The following is an 18,046-nucleotide window of genomic DNA, read 5'->3' as shown; positions in this document are numbered from 1 at the left end:
CTGTTGCCTCATCCCCACTTCATAAGTGTTTAAAGTTTTTCTTTGTCAATGTTGGACCTTTTTGCCTGCCAAATTTCACTCATATGACCACGCCTTTATGCAAATATCTGTAAGATAATACAATCATTTAAAATCAATTTCACTGAATGGACTTTGATGGCAGTATTGTTGAAAAAGATGGAAAAAAAATAACACCTAACCAAAAGTTTTATTTGTGGTTAAATAGGGGCTCAATGGAAGATATGACTGGAATGGGGCTTCAGCACAGACAGGATTTATTCACCTACAGTCTGGAATAAAACTCATCAAACAAAGTGAAGTGGTCTAAATGACAGAACATGCAGTTGGTAGATTTTTTCAGACACCTTTTGTCAGTTTACGTATTTTCAGGTAATTGAACCCATGACCTTGACATTGCTGGCCCATCTGTTTGTATGCAGTATAAACATTGATATTTTGTAAAATAAATATGTAAATAAGTAAAAATTGAACAGTCAATATAGGAACCCCCTTCCTTTATATTTAGCAAGCTGGACATGAAAATATTCAGCAGAGTCCTGGAATAAACTGTCTTCAAATATATTCTGCTACCGATCAGGATATGCATCCAATGCTATTCGCACAGTTGTATAGGGTCAGGGGTTAGGGTTTGACGTGATCTGACTGCTGCATTAAATAATAGTTTTCACTCAAATCTTTACACTACATCAGTATAAAGTTTTCAGGCACTGGATGCCACTGTATAACATCAAATTTACACACATTCTGTCCAGTTTTTGAAAATGTATTCTGTAGCTGATATGATAGCCCCCATACATATAAAAACAATACGAACATGTTTACATGTTGCTGTAAATGTATTTTAAAATTAAGTATATTAAGAAAACAATTCACACAATACAAGTCACCATGCAATATGTGAACAAAAAGATTTTACATGGCACAACAGAGACAAACAATTAGACTGAAATTTTTTTCACTATAGTCACCTTACACATTTATCAGATTTAAAAGTCATTCAAGCCATACTGGTAATATCAGTATACCATATAAAAAAGTTTTTAAACAAGAATTTTTAAAGCTGTTAGATAGAAAAGTAATATATTTATATATATATTTGAGTATTTAACTTGCTCATTCTTTAATCCCCATTTGGATCTTGTGGAGCCCTTTCTTGCTGCGAGACCTGTAAATGAAAATAAATATCTTAATTTTGAGCTGCCTTGGTTTAATTATCTACCAATTCATTTCTGAATTTGTTTTGAACTTCATATTGTGATAACTCTGAACTTACTTTAAAGCTCTGAAGAGATGCAACAGAATGTGACGAACTGATATGGTACTTGTCATAGTATAACTTCCTGGAAGTCCATCTCCTGTTGGAGAAAAAAAAAAAAAAAAAAAACTTTTGTATACTTGTTCCCCCTTTTTTCATCATCTATTTATTTATTTATGCTGTTAAGCAGCAGTCTTTGGTTGCAGAAATAAAGCAACATTGTTTTCTCAAAATAGGCCTTGTCAAAAACCTAGTTTGAAGGTTATCCATGAAGAGTGTGTGCTGTCTGATATCTTACCCTCAGTGGTGATTCCTTGTATTGTACGTGTAGTTGGGATCACATTTGCTGTACTTGTATCACACACGGCAGGTTCTTTGGAAGGTTCCTTTGTCAGCTGAATTCTACTATCCAGTATCTTCATTGCTTTCTTAGCCCAGTTGTTATCTGGATCTGAACAAATCTTTTTATTTTTGCTGGTGTGGAACCTACACATGGGGGAAAAAACACTGCTCTTATCATTTAGTTATCTACCCATTTATTACAGAATCTGTGTAACACTTGTTATTGTGATATATTATGATAAATTTGAACTTGCACTACAGCTCTGACAGGACACGACACTGGCTCTTGTATGTAATAGCCCACAATGTTTGTAACTGGTATTTTGATGTCTGTCACAACAAGACAGCAGTTTACTGGACGAAGAACATCATCTACTGGAGAAGAACATCGGTATTTGTATTCAGGTGAGTCACCATGACATACAGTACAATGTTTCTCTGAAGGGCTAAAGAATTCTCACCTGATACCTCAATACTCATCCACCCCATGGAGAAAAAAATAGCAGTAAACAGAGTGAACTTCATCTTGTTCTGTTTCACAGGTCTAATGGTGGAAGTCTTGGCTGGGATGAAGGTTCTATGTTGAGGAAGGTCTTTCAGGTCTTCTGGTCTGGCACCTGACATGCAAAAAAAAAAAAAATAAATAAATAAATAAATATATAAAAATAAAATAAAAATTATAAATAAATTATAAAGAAGTCATCTTAATGAGTAACTGATTTTCTTTCATTATGCAGTTTTAAACATATATATGGAAGGGATTAGACTCAATAATATTTCACGCAAAAAACACGATGCACATATACGTAGCCCAATTCACATGCGTGAAACCCAATTCACGTGCACGAAAAAAATATATATATTAAGAAAAAAAAAATAAAAATTCACATGCACAAAATAAGAATATACATTCATAAAATGCGTTTCACAAATGCAAACCACAATTCACAGATGTACAACATCTGTATAAATATTCTGAATGTTTAAAATTCACTAGTTCATCATGGACTGTGAATGTGTGAATCGCCTTGGATGTAAAGCATATAAAAAAAAAAAAAAAAGTGTGAGTGTATTTTTGAGACTTTCCTGGCAGCGAACTCCTGGCACGCAAGGTCACTCGTACTCTTTAGCAAATCAGATTTGAGCCTGTCAATCGACCAAACATAACCCGCCCTGGGCGTGCCTACCTGGATGATGCGTCATCAGCACTAGGCCACAGGCTAAAGAGTAGGAGTGATAATAGTTGATGGTATTTAAGTATTTTCTCATTTCTGTAATAACAAAATTAAAAATCTTAGATTCATTTTTCAATCCAATCATAAACTCTCTCCTAGAGAAAAAATGTTTTTTGGAATGCACAGATTGCTGATATACACCGTAAAAAGGCATGGTTAAATCCATACAAATTCTGTATATTGAATAAAGTTAAAGAGGTACAATTTCAAATTCTCCACAAAATCTACCCATGTAAAGCTTTCTTATCAAAATTCATGGACATTGAAAATAAATGCAGTTTTTGTAATGTACAAGAGGAAGATCTGAAACATTTGTTTTACAGCTGTGACTTATCTTTGAAATTCTGGTCTAATGTTAGTTTTTTCTATTTGCCCCAAGAGATATTAATTATAAATTATCCTTAAAAGATGTGATATGCTCTTACACACACACAAAAGCAAAATGTATAAATATGTTGTGACCTTTTACATTTTGCACGGTAAATATTACATCCATTAACAAATATTTGCAAACTGTATACCCAATTGTAAATTATTCTTAATAGAGATGGAATCGTTAAAAAAGTATTTAATGCTAATTAATAACAAAAAGAATGGAATTTTGTTAAATTTCATGGAGAATTTTTTTGTAAAGTAATATCCCCGCTTTGTAGTTCAAATTTAATGTATCCTTTGAATATGTCTTCAGGGAAAGGAAAGAAATACCTGTTTTTTGTTTTCTTATTTTTTGTGTTTTCTTTTTCTCCTTCTTATTCTGTTCTCTGTATGTTTATGGACATGTTATAATGTAAACATCCTTTATGTATATTTGTTGAAATTTGATGTTAATTTTGTCTGAGAAAAAAAAAAAAAGAGTATGAGTGACTTGCGTGGGAGAAGTTTGATGCCAGGAAAGTCTCAAAAGTACACACACATATCCGCGGCCATTTGTAAATTCTATGGGTCTAGCTTCCGGTCTCATCTGCGTCCAGCTATTTTGATATCTTGATATTGAAAATTGGTGTGTCTTACCATATTATTATTTTTATTTTATTTTTTTGTTATATATTATATATTAAGGAAACAGATGGCCGACCAGAAGATGGTGTAATCCAACCCTGAATAGGATGAGAGGAAATGGGAGATGCCCAAGGAACTCCATACGCTTTGAGGGCAGAACGTAATTGAAGATAGACAAAATATGCGGATGCTGATCAACAAAATTTGGTTCTTAATGTCTGAAATGAACAGAGGCCCTGGTTATCATATATATCACCGCACGTGTTTACGCCTAAAGAAGACCAAGAGGGTTGGACAAATGGACGATTTCCACATACAAAATTAAAATTGTGCCATAAAGGTGTACTGTTACAAAATTTGAAGGGTCCTCCTATCAGACGTTTTCCAGATTTTAATAAAATTAGCCACAACTGGACCACATTTATAATTACCACCTTTTTTCCCTGTGCCAGTAAATAAAATATCTTGGAGTCTATTTGGTTTAACCTTGTCAGCTTCAATCACTGTCTATGAAACTTTCAATTGAAGATCAACCCAATTATAAAGAGCCTTAAGTTGGAACGACCAATAATACAATTCAAAATTTGGTACAGCCAGTCCTCCTGCGCGTATAGGATGTTGTATTGTGGTAAGTTTGATTCTGGGGCATTTATCCAGATAAATTGAGAAAGTATAGAGTTGATCTCCTTAAAGTAACCTGGAGGGGGGGAAAGTGGTAGCATAAGAACGTTAAACCGAGGTAACAAATTCATCGTAACTGTGGAGATTATTCCTTGAAGAGAGACTTTAAGATTCTTCCATCTTTGAATGTCATTTTTGACCTTAACTAGAATACTATTAAAATTGTCTCTGGCAATCTTATGGATGTTTTTATATATGGTAATGCCCAAATAGATGTAAGATTCCTTAATAGGGATAAATGAGGGAATAGAAGAATTAACCTTAACATTATTAATTGTCATTAAAACAGATTTGCTCCAATTTATTTTGTATCCTGATAAGCTACTAAAATGATCAAATTCCTTAATTATACTAGAGACTGAAACATCAAAGTGGTCTAAATATAGAATAATATCATCAGCGTACAATGAAATACTATGATTATGATCATGAATCTTAATCGATACTTCAGATTTCCTGATGACTTGTGCTAAGGGTTCAAGAGATAAGCAAAACAACAAGGGTAAAAGCGGACATCACTGCCTCGTTCCCTGCTGTAAAGTAAAAATATTACCAGTCAAGACTGATTCTGCAGGTGAGTGGTATAATGTCTTAATCATAGAAATTAAATGTTTCCCCCGAAGCCGAAGCATTGCAGAACTGCCCACATATAGTTCCACTCTAGCCTGTCAAAGGCATTTTCTGTATCAAGTGAAAAAACCGCACAAGGGCTCGGATGAGAGTCTGCAAAGTCAAGAATATGAAAGAGTCGACGCATATTGTCTGATGCATTGCGCCCCTTGATAAAACCGGTTTGGTCCGCCTTGATCAAACCATGAATTACCTTTTCCATACGAGAAGCAAAAACTTTAGCATAGATTTTTAGATCGCATGGGATAAGTGATTTCGGTCTGTAGCTGGAACAATCTAATGGATCTATCCCTTTTTTAAGAAGTAATGATATCAATTATGTTTTTTGATCTCTATGAAATACCATGTTCAATTGCAAAATTAAATGAATTAAACATAAGTGTCCCTACCAAATCCCAAATTTCCAGATATAATTCAGGGGGAAGACCATCCAGACCCAGCGATTTGCCCTTTTGAAGGCTTTTTAGAGAGATGTGGAGCTCCTCCAAACTTAATGGGGCCTCAAAAGATTCTTTATCCACCTGTGAGATCCGAGGCAATTCCAATTTATCTAAATACTGCTTACAAATTGGTTCATCAAAATATGTTTCAGCTTTATACAGATTTGTGTAAAAACCTTTAAATATGTCGTTAATTGCTGCAGGGTTCGTAGTGACCTGACCATCCGATGATTTTATTGCGCTAATATATGCCTTAGACTCACATTCTTTCAGCCTAAGGGCCAATAGGTGACTAGGTCTCTCTGATTCGAAATAACATTTTTGCCTAGTCCTATGTAAGATAAATTCCGCCTTTGAGTATGAAAGTAAATCATATTGTTCTTTTAAAGAGGACAGCTGTGTAGCCTGTTGCTCAGTAACATGTTGTTTTTTGTAGGTTTTGTAATGATTGGATTTTATTTTATAATTGTGTAAACTGGTGAATTTTCGCTTTGGCAAGAGTAGAAGAGAAAGATATACAGAATCCTCGTATAGCACACTTTGTCGTTTCCCACAGTATTTGAGGATCCACATCAGAGGGCATATTAATTTCAAGAAATTCCTTTAAATATTCTTTTAGAGAAGTAATGAAGGTCTGATTACTTAATAATGATATGTTAAAGCGCCATCTAGGGGATTTGGCTATAATATCGGAGAGAGGAATATCGCATAACACAGCAGAATGATCAGATAATAAAATTGGTAATATAGAGATGGAGGAATTAGACAAAATTAAAGATGGGCTGAGAAATATGTAGTCTATCCTAGAGAAAGTCTTATGTCTATTACAAAAAAAAAAAAGTGAAGTCCTTAGATTTAGTATTCTGATTCTCCAAAGATTAAGTTGAGCTCAGTGATAAATTTATTCAGTAATTTAGAAGATGGATTGACTGTTGTATCAGATTGAGATTTATCCAAAGCAGGATTTACAACAGCATTAAAATCACCACCCACCACTAATGGGCAATCAGTCTGCTCAAGTAGTGTTTTGGAAAATTATTTGTAAATAATTCACTGTCTGTCTCATTCGGACCCTAAATAGAGACCAATGCTAACCTATTATTATGTATCTTGCAACGGATAAAAACAAATCTACCCTCCTCATCACTTCTGAGGTGTTCAATTGTTAAATGTAACTTCCTGTTAACAAGGATAAGCACCCCCTTTGTTTTATTAAGAGCGCAGGAGAAGGCTGAAAATTTACATTTACGCATTTAGCAGACGCTTTTATCCAAAGCGACTTACATTGCATTCAAGTTACAGTTTATCAGCTTTTGCTTTCCCTGGGAATCGAACCCATGATCTTGGCGTTGCTAGCGCCATGCTCTACTATTTGAGCTACTAGAAATTTATAATACTTATTCTGGAAATGTGCCATGTCAGATTGCTTTAAATGGGTCTCTTGTATCAGTGCACAGGAAATCGATTTACGGTGTAAATATTCTAATACACGAGTATGTTTCACAGCAGAATTTAGGCCATTCACATTCAATGATAAAATATTTAGAGTATGCATTGGGTATTCATAATCCCAAAACTGTATTCAGTAAATTAAGAAAAGCAAAAGCACTCCCATTCTGTAAGTAACATGTAAACGCTGGTGTGTATTCTAGATACCAAACCACCTAGATGAAAAATCCTTTTAGAAATAAGGTAAAATAAATAAAAGTATGAATGTCTGTTGTAAAAAATAAAAGGAACACAGAAACAGGAACAACAAACAACTATAAACAAGAAACAACTCAGACCGCACATTACCGAGAACGTAGGTCTGATTGAGCAACAAAAAATGGTGATTATACGTGACCGGTCCACTTCAACGCAACACATGAGGCCCACATAGCCCCAAAAGGCCCACATAGCCAAAAATTATTGTAATTAAATCTACTCTCCATTAGACCCCTCCAAAAAAAGGATGTTAGTCTTACCAGTAAAGAGACAGAAAAAAAAGAAAAAGAGATTTCTCTCCTGGGCAGCTGGAATCGCCTCCAACCCGGTCTTTATGTTCTTCTCGCTGGGCTGAAGAGATTGAGATGGTGGCCGCTGTTTTCCCGTTGCTTTGTAGAGCTGCAGCATATGTCTTCTTCTGTGACAGTGAGCTGATAAAATCCTCCGATTTCTGAGGAGAGTCGAACATCATCTGCTCACCTTGTGCCATAGTTTAATTACCACTGCATAGGTGAGAAAGGGCTGGAGACCAAGTGCTGTCATCTTTTTCAAGACTGGATTAAAGCTCTTTCTCTTGGTAGTTGTGGCTGGACTAAAGTCGGGAAAAAATTGTAGCTTGACATTGTCCTGCGTATATTTTACCGGATATGCCTGCCAAGCACCCTTCAGGATGGTCGATCTGTCATGCCACCTCAGCACACGGAAGATGAGCGTACGCGGCTGTTACGACGTTTTTAATGTCTAGAGTAAGGGAGCCGTAACAAGAAAATTATTCCCTTCCCCTTTCTCTTGCAATTGTGAAAAGTAATAGTTACATATTTCCTCATTGTTATGATGCGGCAATAAATGATAAAAACAAACAAATATTCTCAAGAGAGAATTTATTGTGATGTCCAGGAGTAGTCAAACATTGAAGTTCAATACTGAAGTTAAATATAAATATACAAAATAAAGATATGAAGAAAAAGAGAAAGACAATCTCCGAGTAGTGCCAAAGAAAATAAATAAACAAAAAATAGAAAACCAATCTACCTAAAGTAAATAGTTCTTACCTAACTAGAAACAAAAATAAACTAAACATCTTCAGCGTATCACACTCCCTACCTTCCCTACACTGACTAACAAAACAAAACTTACCAAAAAATGGCACATACTCACTAAACTAGTGTGTATAATACAATGCAATTAAAACCTACATGTGTTCAATGTATGTCACGTGACATCATAATCTATCGCTTTCTCTGTTATCCACAAAGATCACATAAACGAGAGACTCACAACACAGCTGTAATGAGAAAAGGCACAACAGATGAAATGTAGATCGATGTCAGTTAGAATCGATCTATTTGAACACATGATAGTCAGAATGCACAACACAACTTAACGTAAACATAAAATGAAAAGCCTTCACCGAACACAATTAGTCATCGCGTAGATGAATCACGCTCGACGCCTCGAGACACTCTGGCTACAATTTGCACGCCAGGACTCTAGTTCTCCATCTCGCTCCACAAGGTATTGTTTGTTGCTGCCGCTGCCGCTGCCACTGCCGCAACTGCGTTGACAAAGCCTTTATACGTCATCAACCTCCTCGTTCCAGTCAGCATTTGATGACATATTCCACATACTGCATAAAGTTTACATTCAATATAAACTATTACAAAAATAATAATAATAATGACCATGATATGTAACAGCGGCCAATCGGAGTTTTTCCTTCCGTCATACACGCGATGGGCCCGGTCAATCTCGATGTCACGACCTTTCAGGGAAGGGATCCACTAGGAAAGATTAGCTCTGAGGAAGCCAACTGCATCGGAGCCTTCCGCACCCACCGGCAACCCCACCAGTCGCATGTTATTTCTCCTGCTCCTATCCTCAATGTCAGTCATCTTCTCAGTGAATTGCTCCAGCTGATTTCTTAAGTTTGTGACTGTCCTTCTATCCTCACGTGCAGCTGCTTGAACGGAATCGACCTGGTCATGTGTCTGCTTCACTGCGCTAGTTAGTGCCTCAAGCTCCGTTCTTAGCTCTTTAATAGAATTGTTGGTCGCTTGTATGTTCACATGCAGGTCATGCAATGCTGGGGTCAGTACAGAGTCTACTGCATCCCTTACTGTCGAGGCCACAAATGAATCCAAAGTACTTTTCTGCTCTTTAAGTGCTAGCTTGATACCGTTAGCGATAGCACCGTCGAGATCCTCTCTGGAGATGGTGGAATCTTTACATTTTTTCTTTATTGGCGATTGCTCAATCTCTCTTTTCTGATCGTCTTTGACTGTTGAAGTACTTAAATACAGAGTGGTTCAAAATTTACTGATAGGATTATACAATATTTGACAGAGTGAGCAGAGCGAAGGACTACGCATGCATCGCTGTCGAAGGGTCACGTGATCTCCCTTCTTACCATATTATTTGAATGTATTATATTAATTATGAACACACTGGTTTGTAATGCAAACAGTTTTACCGTTTAATTCACGTTGTTATTCTTCTCGTTATTTACCTATAGCGGCTAATGACCCGGAGGTCTCACTCATAGGCTTACTTCCGCGTTGAAGAAAAAGGTGAATATATATTTTTTCATGCACGTGAATTGGGTTTCACACATACGCACAGAGATGGGCACAAATACATCAAAATGTATTTAAAATAAAAATACAAAATACTGTGTGTAAAACTGTATTTAAATACAAAATGCAGTATTTTATATTATGAAAATACACAAAATACATACTTTATCGCTCTGACGTGTCAATAACTCCTGCCCACTAAAAGCTCCACAAATATATCTGCATACCACGACAATATATAAATGATATAGAAAAAGTTCAGTCGATTTACACTTTATATCATCGCCAACATATTGTCATATTGCTATAGCAAGCAGCAATGCTTAAAGTTTAATGAACACATTTGACTAGGTAGTTGATAAAACCAAAGTCTGACCAAAAAACAATACTACTATAATTTTTATAGTTTCTGAGTTGTGTAGGCCATAAACTTTAAACATGCAGGGAAAACAGTTGCTGCTGGGACACAGTGGCGGTTCTACATTGAATTACTCCCCGGGCGAGACCCCTCTGAGCGCCCATCCCCCTCCCATTCGAGAATTTTTTTTTTTTTTTAGGTCTTTTTGCTAAAAAATTTTGCACAAACAGTTTTACTATAACAATATAAGTGTAAGACAAGCTTATATTTCTCAATTGCACAAATCCTTCAACATGAAAAACACAATTCTGCACAAAACAGTATAAGTTATCAGAACTTAAATACTCTATATACATAATAAACACACTGTTTATTTGGCACTCGACAATCAACAGATTTCCCATCCCCCAACACTGTCACTCACGACCAGAAGTCAAGACTAAACCACAAAGTGAAAATAGCAGTATTCTTTAGTGATATGTTATTTACACAGTGCAAATAGCTTTAGATTCTATTTATTCTATGTTCAAATAAAATAAAAACATGGCGAAAAACATTATTAGAGAAAAACATTACTTATTGCAAAAATAGTGGTAATTATCTGCACTTCTGCATTGTAATACATTATAAAATAGTATGCAATAACTTATTGAGTGTAATTTTTAAATTTTATTTCTAATTATTAAATGGATGCCACAAAAGCCCTCTCTACACCTACCCTAACCCTACCCGATACTTTATGTTCAACTCTTTGATTATTTCCTTCATTTTTATTAAAAAATAAATGGTTTTCTGATGTGATGTGATTTGAAATTTAAAAAGGGAGAAAAAAAGTTCGCCAAAAGGCAGATTCGAACCCTGGTCAATCGTGTCGAAAGAAGTGTAACGCAAATTTTGCACCACTGAATCTGACAGCTAGTAACCGTCTTTTGCATATTTGACTATCCCAATCATACATTTGTGGGTGGAGTTAATCTAAATAGCCTCTGCCAGCAACATAGCTATTTGCACTTAAATAGACACTCCGATTTTTTTTTTTTTATATTTTACATCTATTTTACAGCATTGTATAACATTATTTTCACAAACAATATACTGTATGGAACTATCAGCCTTTTATTTATGAAAAGATCCCTTGCAGTGGGCCTAAAGGCAATGGGGAAAACTAAACATGTTCATGAGAGTGCTGGGATAGAAAGATGAATCAACTAAACCAAAAGATACGATGAGAACAACAGTGCAGTGTTTATACCTCTCTGACCAGTACCAATACACGATAACAGTTTTAAATCCCTCTTTCTCTATACCCTGATGAAAAGTAAACTGAGCCCAAGCTCATGTCTGTTACTGAAGTGACAGCGACACTTAGAGAACAAAAAGCAGTTAAAGAGTAAACGGGATCTGTCACGTTATACACTTCAAATTTTTTGGCTAGGTTATAGGGTTTTCAGTGGGGGTCTATGGACCCCTGGGGGTTCATGAAAGTACTGCAGAGGGTCTATGGAAAGGTCACAACTTTTCTTCAAACTCAATTCTTCAAAACAATATACATAATCTGTGTATTACAGAATTTATTTCCAAATTTGATTTATTAACCAGTTGACATTCTTGCTGCCAGGAATTATGAAAGGGTTTGTTGCAATAACATTACCAGTCGCAGACCTTTTACATTTAAAATGTAGGCTTAGCTTAAAAAAATAACATAAATATATTTATTTACAAAATAATAATAATAATAATAATGTCAGTTTGTACTGTTTAGCACAACATTTTCCACAGTTTTTGTTCTCACACTTTTTCTCATTTCTTTGGGACCCTTATATGAGACTCATTTGTGGTTGTCTTTTGCTTTTCCTTTTACTCTTCTGTCTTGTGGTCATTCTGTTTCATTGGCTATTTAGTGGCAACTCTGTTGCTGTTAATGGATCTGCCCTTTGTCTGCTCCCGTCCACTGATGCTTCTTCTGCAGGTACAGGAACATGCTTTTTGGGCTTCATCTTTGCTTCATCCACCTTCCACATGGCTCTCTTTGTCCAGTCACTGTTAGGATCAGAACAGAGTTTTTTCCCAGATACAGTCTGGATCCTGGAATGGAAGGACACTTTGTTATTCATGCTCATTTTAGTGGATTTATCTGTTTTCTGTATCTTTTTCTGTATTTTTAGCAAATATAACGTCATATTAAACTATTTCTGTTGTCATTATTGCAAATTTGGTAACACTTTATTTTGATGGTCCCTTTTGAACATTCTGTTGACACTAAGTAATGTTGCAACTACATGTCAACAAACTCTCATAAGAGTATTAGTAGACTGTCTGCTTCATATCTACTAACTCCTTATTGTGTTGGTCTCCCAACAGATATTCTACTGACTAGACGTAACTTTGCAAGAATGTGTCAACTTAATCTAACCCTAACCCTACCAGTCAACTAATCCACTACTAACACTCTAATGAGAGTCAGTAGAAATGTAGGTGCAACATTCCTTATAGTCAATAGAATGTGTTAAAGGGACCATCAAAATAAAGTGAAACCGCAAATTTATGTTTTTCTAGCAAATGCAAGCAGATAGTCTTGTTTATCTTATGACTTTGTCCTATTAGGGACTTGCTACTGTAGTTTACTTACACAACTGCTGTTATAGGACACAGTGCTTTAGTTTGTATTCTGTAGTTCATAACTTTGTCCAAAGGTGGTCTGTTGTGTCGTAGTTTGAGGCAACAGCTCACTGGACGTCCATCTGTACATGTAAAAAGAAATGCTGACAAATTAATTGCTTAATCCATATTTAATTTCATATTTTGATTTCAGTACAAAGTTTTCATTTTATTCTCAAACAACTCAACCTGTACACAAAACCACTCGGTTCTACAGCAGAGCTACAGAGGTAAAGTCTCAAAACCACATATGTGCAGGCTTAAACTTTACTCTCACTTTATTTCACACCATACTGCAAGTCATAAATGCACCTCATTTACAGAGAAAAAACTTACCAGCAACCACACTGAAGCACCCGAAAATGACCCAAGAAACACAAGCCGTGAAAATCAGCATCGCATTGATCAAGTCGTCTGGCCAAACTGCTCTGATCAACTTGGATGATAGTTTTTATAAAGGAGGAGGAAACCGCACATCTGCCTACTCTCTAGACATGGTAGAATTTGTGGTAACATGGCTGCCCAGTGGAACACATGACTATGTGCTGTTTATTAATTTCCCCACAGACTGGAATAAAGCTGTCATATTAAATCTCCAGTGGTCAGAGTGATAAACACAACAAAATGTCTAAACTAAAACTAAAAAGTCCTGTGCCGCTTTATTTATTGATCTGTCTAAAGCTTTTGATTCAGTAGATCACAAATTAATGTTACAGAGACTTGGGTATATACAGGTGCTGGTCATATAATTAGAATATCATCAAAAAGTTGATTTATTTCACTAATTCCATTCAAAAAGTGAAACATGTATATTATATTCATTCATTACACACAGACTGATATATTTAAAATGTTTATTTCTTTTAATTTTGATGATTATAACTGACCACTAAGGAAAATCCCAAATTCAGTATCTCAGAAAATTAGAATATTACTTAAGACCAATACAAAGAAAGGATTTTTAGAAATCTTGGCCAACTGAAAAGTATGACCATGAAAAGTATGAGTATGTACAGCACTCAATTCTTAGTTGGGGCTCCTTTTGCCTGAATTACTGCAGCAATGCGGCGTGGCATGGAGTCGATCAGTCTGTGGCACTGCTCAGGTGTTATGAGAGCCCAGGTTGCTCTGATAGTGGCCTTCAGCTCTTCTGCATTGTTGGGTCTGGTGTCTCTCATCTTCCTCTTGACAATACCCCATAGATTCTCTATGGGGTTCAGGTCAGGCAAGTTTGCTGGCCAATCAAGCACAGTAACACTATGGTCATTAAACCAGCTTTTGGTACCTTTGGCAGTGTGGGCAGGTGCCAAGTCCTGCTGGAAAATGAAATCAGCATCTCCATAAAGCTTGTCAGCAGAAGGAAGCATGAAGTGCTCTAACATCTCCTGGTAGATGGCTGCGTTGACTGTGGACTTCAGAAAAAACAGTGAATCAACACCAGCAGATGACATGGCAGCCCAAATCATCACTGACTGCAGAAACTTCACACTGGACTTCAAGCAACGTGGATTCTGTGCCTCTCCACTCTTCCTTCAGACTCTGGGACCTTGATTTCCAAATGAAATGTAAAATTTACTTTCATCTGAAAAGAGGACTTTGGACCACTGAGCAACAGTCCAGTTCTTTTTCTCCACAGCCCAGGTAAGATGCTTCTGACGTTGACTCTGGTTCAGAAGTGGCTTGGTAGCCCTTTTCCTGAAGACGTCTGAGCGTGGTGACTCTTGATGCACTGACTCCAGCTTCAGTCCACTCCTTGTGAAGCTCTCCCAAGTGTTTGAATCGGCTTTGCTTGACAGTATTCTCAAGCTTGTGGTCATCCCTGTTGCTTGTGCACCTTTTCCTACCCAAATTCTTCCTTCCAGTCAACTTTGCATTTAATATGCTTTGATACAGCACTCTGTAAACAGCCACACCTTTCAGTAATGACCTTCTGTGACTTACCCTCTTTGTGGAGGGTGTCAATGTTCGTCTTCTGGATCATTGCCAAGTCAGCAGTCTTCCCCATTATTGTGGTTTCAAAGACCAAGAGATACCCAGAATTTATACTGTAGGGATGGTCATTTATTCAAACTCAAATGTAAATATTCTAATATTTTGAGATACTGATTTTTGACTTTCATGAGCTGTAAGCTCTAATCATCAAAATTAAAAGAAATAAACATTTGAAATATATCAGTCTGTGTGTAATGAATGAATATAATATACAAGTTTCACTTTTTGAATGGAATTAGTGAAATAAATCAACTTTTTGATGATATTCTAATTATATGACCAGCACCTGTAGGTCTCAATGAAGCTGCTTTAAAATGGTTCAAAAATTACTTCTCAGAACGCACTCAATGTGTGTCTGTTGAAAATGATAACTCACCTTTTCTTCATGTAAATACTGGAGTTCCTCAAGGATTTGTTTTAGTCCCTTTGTTATTTTCTATTTATATTAATGATTTAGGTCATGGAATAGATTTAGATAAAATACATTTGTATGCACATGATACAATTATTTATACGGCAGCATCTTCTTTAGAACAAGCTTTACAGCAATTACAGGATGCTTTTCAAATTCTGCAGCGCTTGTTGTTAAAATTAAAATTGGTTTTAAATTCAAATAAGACAAAGTATATGATTTTTAGTCGTGGTCGTAACAAACCTGACAATTACAACCTTGAATGGTTAATTTATAGATAGAGTCAGCTCCTATATATATCTAGGTATTTGAATGGATCAAAGATTAGCTTTTGATATACTGTACATATTGATAAGTTGTTGAAAAAGCTTAGTCCAAAACTAGGCTTCTTTTATTGTCTCAAAAACTGTTTCCCTTATAAGGCCCGCAAGAAATAAGTAGAGACTACATTTTTATCCATAATTGATTATGGTGATCATCTATATATGCACGCAGCTACTTCTTAACTTAGAAAATTAGATTATGTTTATCATGCAGCATTACGTTTTATCACAGGCGCAGAGTCACGGATGCATCATTGTATTCTGTATGAACCTTTAGATTGGTTATCTTTACATCAAAAGAGAAAGTTACATATGTATTTATTCATCATACACTGTAAAAAAAAAAAAAGTTAAGCCAACTTAAAATTTTAAGGCAACCAGCTTCAGGAGATTTTTGAGTTTTCTCAACTTGTCGTTTTAAGTTTATACAACAAAAGAATCCCCCACAAAAATAAGTTGAGCAAACTCAAAAATCCGCTGAAGCTGGTAAAACATTTTTTTTTTTTAAGTTCGCTCAACTTTTCTTTTTTTTTTTTACAGTGTAAAGGCTCTCTTAGGTAAATTGCCATCTTATATTTCTAATTTGTTAACGTTGCATAATAACAGTCATACTAGATCGGGTTCTTGTATTCGGTTAACAGTTCCAAGGGTATTGTCAAAATTTGGTAAATGTGCTTTCTCTGCTTATGCTCCTTGGGCCTGGAATGAATTGCAAAATGTAATTAATCTTGATACACTTTCAACATTGAGTATTTTTAAATGTCTTTTGTATAATGTTTTAAAGGATACTTGTAATTGTTTTTCATGATCTGATTTTATTTATGAATTGTGATTGTGTAATTTGTGGTACTGTCTCTGTGATTCTTTTGTATGAAACTTTTTATGTGCTGCCGTCTTGACCAGGTCTTACTGGAAGAAGAGATAGCAATATCTCAATGTGATTTCCTGGTTAAATAAAGGAAAATAAATAATGACTAATGTGGGACTGGAAATCATTTTTCATTTATTCATGAATTTATTTTGTTGTTGCTTTTTCCCTCACTTTATACAGTAAGTGTTTGTTTTTCTCTTTACATGCTATATGAGGTGATATTTCTCTTTTTATGCAAAACTTTAATTTGCAGTTATAATTTCTAAGGCTGTTCTACACACAGATTTTTCTCGTGTTCAAACTGGTCACATGAACTCGCCATGTTGACCAACAGAAAGCTGCTTCTTTTGAAATGTACTTCTGTATGAGTTGTACCCAGGGCCTAAAACTAACTTTTTGCCACACCTGCCAATGGCCGGTGATGTGATAAAATTTACCGGCCATGAAAGTCTTTTTGCAAAAACAGGCAGTTATTACTACAATGAATAAACATATTTACAATGTTTTTAATTTGTCCTGCTACTGGTGTCTCTATTAAATGCATTTTAACAAATTTCGTATCATACGCACGCGAAAACTGCGTATTATATTCACGCCAAAAACGCGCGTAGCATATAAACGCCAAAGTCCATTTTTGCGTATCAATACCACGAGTTTTCGTTTTGTTGTTGTTGTTTTTTTTTTTTTGGTGTAATATTTATACCTATTTTCATGAAACCGGGCTGGTCATTTAAGACTTTATAACTCATTTAAGACTACGTTTACGAGGTAGCCAAAACCGGGCATTTTGACATAAGTGTATGTGTGTGTGTGTGTGTGTGTGTGTGTTCGTCCGTTGAAGCGTCTAATAAAATTTATTAGAACGGTGTCTAGGGACAAACTGGCCATCACATTGCTCTGACCTTATCAGCCCCTTTATATCCTATGATTTGATTCGCTCTTGCAGCTTATGACAGAACAGCTCATCACAGATCTTGTCTTCGGAAAAGATTATTTTATTCGCTTATGTCAGAAACAGCGAATCTCTTTAAAACTGGCTGTTGTTTTCACTACATTGCAATGTTATATTTCGTAAAATTAGTACCCGCCAACTGGCGACTGACACTACCTGTAGGCTAGTCTAGCGTGGCTAGCTTTAGCCAACGGTCCGTGGGCGTGACATCTGAGGCTGAGCCTACCTGTAGGCTACTCACCAACGTCAATTTTTACTCGCATTTGGCGAGTGTTAATTTTAGGCCCTGGTTGTACCTATTAGAACACTATTGGAAATCAATAATGGACCTTTTTTGCCTTTTTGCTAACATGACAGCACCTTTAGGCTAATCTCTGTAAAATAGGCTAATACAATAATTTAAAATTAACTTCATTGACTGGACACTAATTGTAGCATTACTGAAGAAGAAGCTAAGTTAGCTAACAAATAGTTTTATTTGTGGTTACATGGGGGCTCAATTGAAGAAATGAGTCAGCCACAGACAGAATTTATTCACCTACAGTCTGGGATAAAAGTCATCAAACAAAGTGATAAATAAATCCCCAGTGGTCTGAA

The 18,046-nt window shown here is 35.8% G+C and overlaps 2 protein-coding genes across 2 annotated transcripts; both read right to left on the bottom strand.

The window, feature by feature from the left end:
* Positions 1-284: 284 nt before the first annotated feature.
* Positions 285-12,169, bottom strand: LOC131526449 (C-C motif chemokine 20-like). Its single transcript, XM_058754790.1, has 6 exons — positions 12,034-12,169; positions 2,080-2,235; positions 1,873-1,993; positions 1,575-1,762; positions 1,295-1,376; positions 285-1,186 (listed from the first exon to the last, which is right to left on the bottom strand). The coding sequence occupies exons 2-6, from the start codon at positions 2,141-2,143 to the stop codon at positions 1,135-1,137; spliced, it is 507 nt and encodes a 168-aa protein (XP_058610773.1). The 5' UTR covers positions 2,144-2,235; positions 12,034-12,169; the 3' UTR covers positions 285-1,134.
* LOC131526491 (monocyte chemotactic protein 1B-like) lies at positions 11,388-13,368 on the bottom strand. The gene is made up of 3 exons (XM_058754817.1): positions 13,236-13,368; positions 12,871-12,982; positions 11,388-12,326 (listed from the first exon to the last, which is right to left on the bottom strand). The coding sequence occupies exons 1-3, from the start codon at positions 13,294-13,296 to the stop codon at positions 12,128-12,130; spliced, it is 372 nt and encodes a 123-aa protein (XP_058610800.1). The 5' UTR covers positions 13,297-13,368; the 3' UTR covers positions 11,388-12,127.
* Positions 13,369-18,046: the final 4,678 nt, after the last annotated feature.

The sequence above is a fragment of the Onychostoma macrolepis genome, chromosome 02, assembly GCF_012432095.1.
Source record: "Onychostoma macrolepis isolate SWU-2019 chromosome 02, ASM1243209v1, whole genome shotgun sequence".
Taxonomy (NCBI): domain Eukaryota; kingdom Metazoa; phylum Chordata; class Actinopteri; order Cypriniformes; family Cyprinidae; genus Onychostoma; species Onychostoma macrolepis.
The sequence above is the reverse complement of the archived record's forward strand: the minus strand, read 5'-3'. Positions and strand labels throughout refer to the sequence as shown.